The sequence below is a fragment of the Procambarus clarkii genome, chromosome 4 (assembly GCF_040958095.1).
Source record: "Procambarus clarkii isolate CNS0578487 chromosome 4, FALCON_Pclarkii_2.0, whole genome shotgun sequence".
In the NCBI taxonomy this organism is placed as follows: Eukaryota; Metazoa; Arthropoda; class Malacostraca; order Decapoda; family Cambaridae; genus Procambarus; species Procambarus clarkii.
The window spans coordinates 58,221,870-58,231,869 of record NC_091153.1 but is presented as its reverse complement, the minus strand read 5'-3'; the positions used below and the strand labels follow the sequence as shown (position 1 = coordinate 58,231,869).

Below are 10,000 nucleotides of genomic sequence, written 5' to 3'. Positions count from 1 at the left end.
TATATGACCGAACCTAACCAACCCTACCTAACCTAACCTAACCTATCTTTATAGGTTAGGTTAGGTTAGGTAGTGTCACGTGGGGGTGGGCGGTCCGGGGCTCTGCTAACACTCGGCTGCTAGGGGCTCAAAGGGCCCAAATACTCAGCCCCTCCGACTCCCTGGATTCACCGGAGTCTCCTTGGTCACACAAGATAGGACCAACAATGCCCACCTCCGCAGGTCTTTGCTTCCACCACAAAGGGGTGCCACTGATTCACCCTGGAAGCCCTTCAGTCAACCACGGGGAAACTGCTGTTAACAGTTCCGGCCTAGACCCGTGGGGGAGTGAAGGAAGACTCAGGCTTACCTATAACCATAACCTCCCTGAGTCTTGCCTGCCAGACAAAAAAAAGGTTGCAGGAACTCCTTTCCCGCCTGTCTTCTCTATCTTCCTCTTAGCAAGGTCGCCAGCTGGGTTATTATATCTGCACCCCAGCAATGCAGTTCAGTGGGTGTATCATATATCGTTTGTAGCCAGAAATGTATGCTCATAGAGAAAATCACAAATGGAGGCACACTCAAACACAGTAATAAAATGTGTGGATTTACTGACGCAAATTACATGAACACACACACACAATCACAAGTAATACATGAATATGGAATATGGATGATGAGTCTGGAGATCGTCAGCCTCTTCTTCCACGACCTCCAACTCTCCTTCAACTGGGCAGGAAGACAGGAGTCTCACACTCTCACAGGAGGGCCTCTTCACCACGTCGGCACCTCTTCTTCACTGTCCTGCCATCCATACACACTGTCCTCTCTGACAGTCCTGGACACAAACTGCCTTGCAGCCTACTCTACTATTAAGGTAATAAAGTCTTGCTGCCACATACACGAGTAAATATTGTGGCCTAACTAGCCTACTCATACAAGGGGTAATGGGAGGGAAAAATGATCTACCTTACACTCCTGGCTCACGACGCCTGTCCCTCGATGGTGTGAGGTTCCCACGCTTCCTTGGGTCGATCCTCGACGATCCAGGGCGTTCCACAGGTCCTCAGGTGTCGTGAAGCCTTCGCGTCGTCGCCGTTCCAATCCCTGAGATTCAGCTGCCCCAATCCTGGTTCATCGATGGGCGCTGAGCTAATCACTATTTTTTCCCCACACTCGCCTCTCCCACAGGGCGTCGCTCCTTGTCCTAGGCACTGTGTCGTCCTTCCAAGATTCTCAGTGGATATGACCCCAGTCACAGCAGCTTGCTCGCCCACCTTCCAGACCTCAACGTCCAGCCAGCGGCGCCGCCTAGCGTCGTCGCCGACCGTTTTCCAAGTTTGGCACTTCTCTGCTCACTGAACTTGGTTCCTCTTTGGCTCCCCAGAAACGCAGGGTCTCCAATGACTGTGAGGGGCAGCGAAGGCCAGCTCAATCCACTGAACAAGGCTTGCAGAGCCTCCAATCTTTGAGAGCAGACCGAGGCGCGTCCTGTCGCTTCCACGGTCAGTACAACTCTGACGTTGGCGCCGCCCGGGGCACTCGGTGACGTCATGGCGGGCCCTGATTTGTCGCCCGCGACCTACGTCGGCCAATCCGCGATCGACATAGTGTCCCTTCCAAAAGGTCACATCTGCCGTAGGGGATACTGTTTCATTTTATAACAGGGCGCCAATTTTCCTTTATTTACAACTTATAATATAACTTCCATGCCTTAACTGGCAGCCGGTCTGGTCGCCACATATATCATTAGACTCCCTGAACCTCAGAGAATCAGTAGGGAGAGCTGATATGACTCTTTAAGCCGGCAAACGAAAGAAATAGGAGAGGGCACCGTAACATACCCCTCCCCTTAAAATAAGAGTCATATCGGAAGAGCAGCACTCAAGAGGGCAATCTATACTCTTGCTCCCTCCGTTCCTGAAGTGTCACTCCTCCAGTTGGCGATGTGGCTCGTTCCACCTTGCCAGTCACTTGTCTCATTATATCTCCACCTCGCATAGGACCGGGTGTGATGGGTGTTCCCTGAACACCTACAAGAAATCCTCTCTCCGTGGCTACGAGTGTACTCCCACGGCTCGTTACCACTGTAAGATTCAGTGCATGCAGCGCCTCCACCGCGTCGTGCACTCCGAGATAGTCTTGCATTTCCACTGCGACCTACAGGTACTCCATGTTTCCTCTCATGATCTCCTCTTCGCCAATCTTCTCTCTTCTCGGTTTCTCTTCTCCCATAGGTGCGTTGTCTCCTCACAGTAGCACTTGTAACCTGTACTCCATCCAGCAGCTTCCTCTCTTCCACACCAGGCTTTTGCGATGGCCCAATGCCCTTCTGGTTAGGCTGGCGCCTACCTTGGGTGTACCTATTCCCTGCTTTCTTCGTATTGCCTTTCCTATACCACTCGCTCCTTCGTCCCCGACGAACATCTTCACTCCTCCATGAGATTCTCTTCCCTGCAGACGTCTTCTTCGGTTCGTGGTTGGGCTCATCCACCTCCCTGTGGCTCACCTCACCACGGTGGTTCGCCTTGCACCTACCACTATTCATCTGGCCGGCATAGGGTGCACTGCGTCGTGGTTCCTCCACTCTGCCCCTCACTGCCGTTCGCTCATCCACTGAGCTTACTTTATTCACGTTTCTGTATGGAGGGAGTGCGGTCTGCAGCCTCTTCACCGCCCCAGGCGTTTGTACAGCTGCTCCTCGCCACTCCTCCACACGCATCATCAGGCTTAGTCGGAGGTCCCCGTCGGGGTTTTCCACAACCTCCGACGACCTCTCTGCACTCTCGCCCTCGTTGTCGTCGTCTCTGGCGACGTTTTCCCTGGCGAAGTCGGCTTCCTCACGACCATCTGGAACGACCGATACCTCACCTGGCAGGGTTGTACCGCTGCTTGCAACATAGGCACTCCTGGCCCAATCGGGTTGTATCCTGCCTCCTCCGAGGTCATTACCCAGCACCATCTGTACATGCTCTAGGGGTAACTTAGGGGCTACAGCTACTATAGCTCTCTCGACTCCGTAGTCGGCAATCAGCTGTACTTCGTGAAGTGGCAACCTGTATTCCTCCCCCACACTGCGTATCCTTACCACTCCCACAGGTGAATCATTAAATTCCTTGGGGAGAATACTCCTGGTCACCATACTTATGTCAGCACCCGTATCTCGAAGCACGGCAACCTCCACTGGGTCTGACTTTCCAAACTTCACGTTGGCCTCGAAAACGAAGGGATGTTCACCCAACTTCATTTCCCAACCATTCACGTTGGGTCCACTATAATATGGGGTGTGAACAAACACTCTCTCCTCTTCCAACATTAATCCTACATTCCTTTGGTGCTCCTCACACTCGCGGGCATAATGTCCTCTCACGCCACAGTTGTAGCATCGGCTGCCTCTCCTGGGCGGCCACTCGCCAGTCACTCTGGCGGTACCACTTGCAGACGTTCCCTGGGTTCTCCTTGGACTCCCTGTCGTCGTGTCCGGGACTGCAGCACTTGCTCCTGAGCTAGGTCCACTGCTCACCGCTTGGGGCTTCCTCCCCGCGTCTCTTGAGCTCTTGAACCACGTTACTTCATCAGGCACACTACTCTTGGGAGAGTCCCCACCCGTCCTCGCTCCTCCTGAACTCCTAAAGTTCCCTCCCGACCTGGGGTAAGGCGAGTGTCTGGGCGGCCCCTCCCTCCTGATATGTAGTGCCTCCTCCAGCATGTCGGCTCGATCCGCTACAGCCTTCAGGTCCTTAATACCTGCTTCTCTCACCCTTACTCGCAACTCAGGATGGAGCACCGACATGAACTTCTCCATCACTATCAGTCGTTTAACATCATCCACCGACTCCGCTTCCTCTGCCTTCAACCATCGTAGGAATTTCCGCTCCATATCCCTGGCGGTCTCGGCGTAAGTCTTTCCCGACGCTCTTGTACACTCTCTGAACCGCTTCCGGTACATCTCCGGAGTCAGCCGGAATGAGTGGAGAACCGCATTCTTAATCGCATCATAACTAGTACACTCCTCTAGGTCCAGCATGTTATAGGCTTCCCGGGCCTCACCAGTCAACCTGCCCTGGGCCAGAGCAGCCCAATCATCTTCCGGCCACTCCTTCAGAGTTGCTATCCGTTCAAAGTGTTCGAAGAACGCCTCAGCTTCTTGTGGTTCGAACGTAGGTAAGTCACGTTCCCTTACCTTGAGGTCATCCCGCCGTGCAGGTAGTGAGGGCAGACCACGTTCAACGCGACGCAATTCGACTTCTTTCTTTGCCCTTATCTCCTCCAGTCGCAGTTGTCTCTCTCCTTCTTCCCGCTGCAGCCGAGCTTCTCGCTCCTCTCGCTGCAGCTCAGCCGCACGTTCCTCTCGCTGCAGCTCAGCCGCACGTTCCTCTCGCTGCAGCTCAGCAACACGTTCCTCTCGCTGCAGCTCAGCCGCACGTTCCTCTCGCTGCAGCTCAGCCGCACGTTCCTCTCGCTGCAGCTCAGCCGCACGTTCCTCTCGCTGCAGCTCAGCCGCACGTTCCTCTCGCTGCATCTGCGCTTCTCTCTCCTCTCGTCGCAGCTGGGCTTCCAGTTGCATCTTCATTATTTCCAGTTGCAGGCTCCTCTTACTACAGCTGGACCTTCCACTGCTCCCATGTTCACTGTGAATTCTCTCCACACTGGTAGGCGCTTGGGGAGGCCCTAGTCGGGACGGTTCACCTTGCGACGGCTCTCCTCGGGACAGCTCCTCTTGAGATGGCTCCTCTCCCGTCGCTTCCTCTCGAGCTGTGAGCTGTGCCATGATCTCTATCCTTCGCTCCGCTACCTTAGTCGTCCTCAACCTGATCCCAAAGTGGTTTGCCACTTGTTGGAGCTGGGCCTTGGTACACTCTTCCAAAATTCTCTCGTCCCTTGTGTCAATAAATTTCTTTACTTTGTCTTCCTCCATCTCTATATCATTGAGCATACACGACAGCACAGACAAGTTAGTAGGCACTAATTTCACCGTTTCAGTCCCTTAGCTGGTTGAGTAACAGTACTACTGAATTCACTGGCCACACTGTATTAGTACCCTGGCAACACTTGTCTTGAAATTTGGTCCACACTGTAGCTTGATCCACGCTTCCTGGCGAGGTTCCCAGTTCTTGGCTACTGGGGTTCGAATCCTGGCGAGGTCGCCAGTTCTCTTGTCACGTGGGGGTGGGCGGTCCGGGGCTCTGCTAACACTCGGCTGCTAGGGGCTCAAAGGGCCCAAATACTCAGCCCCTCCGACTCCCTGGATTCACCGGAGTCTCCTTGGTCACACAAGATAGGACCAACAATGCCCACCTCCGCAGGTCTTTGCTTCTACCACAAAGGGGTGCCACTGATTCACCCTGGAAGCCCTTCAGTCAACCACGGGGAAACTGCTGTTAACAGTTCCGGCCTAGACCCGTGGGGGAGTGAAGGAAGACTCAGGCTTACCTATAACCATAACCTCCCTGAGTCTTGCCTGCCAGACAAAAAAAAAGGTTGCAGGAACTCCTTTCCCGCCTGTCTTCTCTATCTTCCTCTTAGCAAGGTCGCCAGCTGGGTTATTATATCTGCACCCCAGCAATGCAGTTCAGTGGGTGTATCATATATCGTTTGTAGCCAGAAATGTATGCTCATAGAGAAAATCACAAATGGAGGCACACTCAAACACAGTAATAAAATGTGTGGATTTACTGACGCAAATTACATGAACACACACACACAATCACAAGTAATACATGAATATGGAATATGGATGATGAGTCTGGAGATCGTCAGCCTCTTCTTCCACGACCTCCAACTCTCCTTCAACTGGGCAGGAAGACAGGAGTCTCACACTCTCACAGGAGGGCCTCTTCACCACGTCGGCACCTCTTCTTCACTGTCCTGCCATCCATACACACTGTCCTCTCTGACAGTCCTGGACACAAACTGCCTTGCAGCCTACTCTACTATTAAGGTAATAAAGTCTTGCTGCCACATACACGAGTAAATATTGTGGCCTAACTAGCCTACTCATACAAGGGGTAATGGGAGGGAAAAATGATCTACCTTACACTCCTGGCTCACGACGCCTGTCCCTCGATGGTGTGAGGTTCCCACGCTTCCTTGGGTCGATCCTCGACGATCCAGGGCGTTCCACAGGTCCTCAGGTGTCGTGAAGCCTTCGCGTCGTCGCCGTTCCAATCCCTGAGATTCAGCTGCCCCAATCCTGGTTCATCGATGGGCGCTGAGCTAATCACTATTTTTTCCCCACACTCGCCTCTCCCACAGGGCGTCGCTCCTTGTCCTAGGCACTGTGTCGTCCTTCCAAGATTCTCAGTGGATATGACCCCAGTCACAGCAGCTTGCTCGCCCACCTTCCAGACCTCAACGTCCAGCCAGCGGCGCCGCCTAGCGTCGTCGCCGACCGTTTTCCAAGTTTGGCACTTCTCTGCTCACTGAACTTGGTTCCTCTTTGGCTCCCCAGAAACGCAGGGTCTCCAATGACTGTGAGGGGCAGCGAAGGCCAGCTCAATCCACTGAACAAGGCTTGCAGAGCCTCCAATCTTTGAGAGCAGACCGAGGCGCGTCCTGTCGCTTCCACGGTCAGTACAACTCTGACGTTGGCGCCGCCCGGGGCACTCGGTGACGTCATGGCGGGCCCTGATTTGTCGCCCGCGACCTACGTCGGCCAATCCGCGATCGACATAGTGTCCCTTCCAAAAGGTCACATCTGCCGTAGGGGATACTGTTTCATTTTATAACAGGGCGCCAATTTTCCTTTATTTACAACTTATAATATAACTTCCATGCCTTAACTGGCAGCCGGTCTGGTCGCCACATATATCATTAGACTCCCTGAACCTCAGAGAATCAGTAGGGAGAGCTGATATGACTCTTTAAGCCGGCAAACGAAAGAAATAGGAGAGGGCACCGTAACAGTAGCCGAAAAAGTTAGGTTAGGTTAGGTTAGGTAGGTTAGGTAGTCGAAAAACAATTAATTCATGAAAACTTGGCTTATTAGGCAAATCGGGCATTGCATAGTAGGCTGGGAAGTGCGTTCTGGCTACTAGGTACGACATATATATATATATATATATATATATATATATATATATATATATATATATATATATATATATATATATATATATATATATATATATAATGTGAGAGCGGAAAATAAACAAATTACAAGGTCTAAATACCAAAATTTATATTGAAATGTTTATATTACCAATATAATATCAGATACACCACCCTTGGCGTATGTATGAGGCTTTGATTGCTCATTATTTATATTGCATAAAATTTAAACTATAGTTATATAAATCCCCCCTTTCCTCTGCTTCAGTTATATGAACCTCCTTTCCCCTCTCCCTCAGTTGCATCACCCCCCCCCCCTCCCCTCTTTCTCTGTCTCGCTGTGAAAATACAATTTTTAAATATAAAAGTGACGAGACAACCGCACAAAGCTGGTCACGAGACTTCCACCAGTATATTGATATACATTGTCTTGTTAATGTCCAAGGTTCACAAGTGAGCCTTTGTTGTTTGTGGCCACCCGTTGTTTGTGGCTATCCCGTTGTTTGTGGCCAACCCGTTGTTTGTGGCCAACCCGTTGTTTGTGGCCAACCCGTTGTTTGTGGCCAACCCGTTGTTTGTGGCCAACCCGTTGTTTGTGGCCAACCCGTTGTTTGTGGCCAACCCGTTGTTTGTGGCTATCCCGTTGTTTGTGGCCAACCCGTTGTTTGTGGCCAACCCGTTGTTTGTGGCCAACCCGTTGTTTGTGGCCAACCCGCTGTTTGTGGCCAACCCGTTGTTTGTGGCCAACCCGTTGTTTGTGGCCAACCCGTTGTTTGTGGCCAACCCGTTGTTAGTGGCCAACCCGTTGTTTGTGGCCAACCCGTTGTTTGTGGCCAACCCGTTGTTTGTGGCCAACCCGTTGTTTGTGGCCAACCCGTTGTTTGTGGCCAACCCGTTGTTTGTGGCCAACCCGTTGTTTGTGGCCAACTCGTTGTTTGTGGCTATCCCGTTGTTTGTGGCCAACCCGTTGTTTGTGGCCAACCCGTTGTTTGTGGCCAACCCGTTGTTTGTGGCCAACCCGTTGTTTGTGGCCAACCCGTTGTTTGTGGCCAACCCGTTGTTTGTGGCCAACCCGTTGTTTGTGGCCAACCCGTTGTTTGTGGCCAACCCGTTGTTTGTGGCCAACTCGTTGTTTGTGGCTATCCCGTTGTTTGTGGCCAACCCGTTGTTTGTGGCCAACCCGTTGTTTGTGGCCAACCCGTTGTTTGTGGCCAACCCGTTGTTAGTGGCCAACCCGTTGTTTGTGGCCAACCCGTTGTTTGTGGCCAACCCGTTGTTTGTGGCCAACCCGTTGTTTGTGGCCAACCCGTTGTTTGTGGCCAACCCGTTGTTTGTGGCCAACCCGTTGTTTGTGGCCAACCCGTTGTTTGTGGCCAACCCGTTGTTAGTGGCCAACCCGTTGTTTGTGGCCAACCCGTTGTTTGTGGCCAACCCGTTGTTTGTGGCCAACCCGTTGTTTGTGGCCAACCCGTTGTTTGTGGCCAACCCGTTGTTTGTGGCAATCCCGTTGTTTGTGGCCAACCCGTTGTTTGTGGCTATCCCGTTGTTTGTGGCCAACCCGTTGTTTGTGGCCAACCCGTTGTTTGTGGCCAACCCGTTGTTTGTGGCCAACCCGTTGTGGCCAACCCGTTGTTTGTGGCCAACCCGTTGTTTGTGGCCAACCCGTTGTTTGTGGCTATCCCGTTGTTTGTGGCCAACCCGTTGTTTGTGGCCAACCCGTTGTTTGTGGCCAACCCGTTGTTTGTGGCCAACTCGTTGTTTGTGGCCAACTCGTTGTTTGTGGCCAACTCGTTGTTTGTGGCCAACTCGTTGTTTGTGGCCAACTCGTTGTTTTTGGCCAACTCGTTGTTTGTGGCCAACTCGTTGTTTGTGGCTAACCCGTTGTTTGTGGCCAACTCGTTGTTTGTGGCCAACCCGTTGTTTGTGGCCAACCCGTTGTTTGTGGCCATGCCGTTGTTTGTGACCAACCCGTTGTTTATGGCCATCCTGTTGTTTGTGGCCAACCCGTTGTTTGTGGCTAACCCGTTGTTTGTGGCCAACCCGTTGTTTGTGGCCAACTCGTTGTTTTTGGCCAACCCGTTGTTTGTGGCCAACTCGTTGTTTGTGGCCAACCCGTTGTTCGTGGCCAACCCGTTGTTTGTGGCCAACCCGTTGTTTGTGGCCAACTCGTTGTTTTTGGCCAACCCGTTGTTTGTGGCCAACCCGTTGTTTGTGGCCATGCCGTTGTTTGTGACCAACCCGTTGTTTGTGGCCATCCCGTTGTTTGTGGCCAACCCGTTGTTTGTGGCTAACCCGTTGTTTGTGGCCAACTCGTTGTTTGTGGCCAACCCGTTGTTTGTGGCCAACTCGTTGTTTGTGGCCAACCCGTTGTTCGTGGCCAACCCGTTGTTTGTGGCCAACTCGTTGTTTTTGGCCAACCCGTTGTTTGTGGCCAACCCGTTGTTTGTGGCCATGCCGTTGTTTGTGACCAACCCGTTGTTTGTGGCCATCCCGTTGTTTGTGGCCAACTCGTTGTTTTTGGCCAACCCGTTGTTTGTGGCCAACTCGTTGTTTGTGGCCAACCCGTTGTTCGTGGCCAATCCGTTGTTTGATCCCAAAGGCGGATGCAGACCCTTCTCGATGTTTGTAACTATGACACACGAGTGCCAAATATGTATAGCGATTCCAAACTTGAATTAGGTCAACGTCTTGTGTCTGGTGGTGCCAATGATGTTTTGACAAACAAAAATGATCTGTCGCTGCTTCTCTGGCGCCACATTCTCCTCACTCTCACGTGTTGGAGGTAGGACCGGGACGTTTGAATCAGCCGGTGGATCCTTAACAATTGACAAGGCAGTCGAGGAGTCACAATAACGTGGCTGAAGTCTGTTGACCAGACCACACACTAGAAAGTGAAGGGACGACGACCTTTCGGTCCGTCCTGGACCATTCTCAAGTCGATGTCCTGACCGTCCTGGACTATTCTCAAGGG

At 52.2% G+C, this 10,000-nt stretch overlaps 1 protein-coding gene across 1 annotated transcript in view; it reads right to left on the bottom strand.

Annotated features, from left to right (window-relative positions):
* The window catches only part of LOC138371846 (probable basic-leucine zipper transcription factor S), a 12,553-nt gene extending 3,269 nt beyond the window's left edge, over nucleotides 1-9,284 (bottom strand). The window contains exon 1 of the mRNA XM_069336877.1: nucleotides 8,782-9,284. Coding sequence (XP_069192978.1) covers nucleotides 8,782-9,284 — 503 coding nt within the window. The remainder of the gene's footprint in view (nucleotides 1-8,781) is intronic.
* Nucleotides 9,285-10,000: the final 716 nt, after the last annotated feature.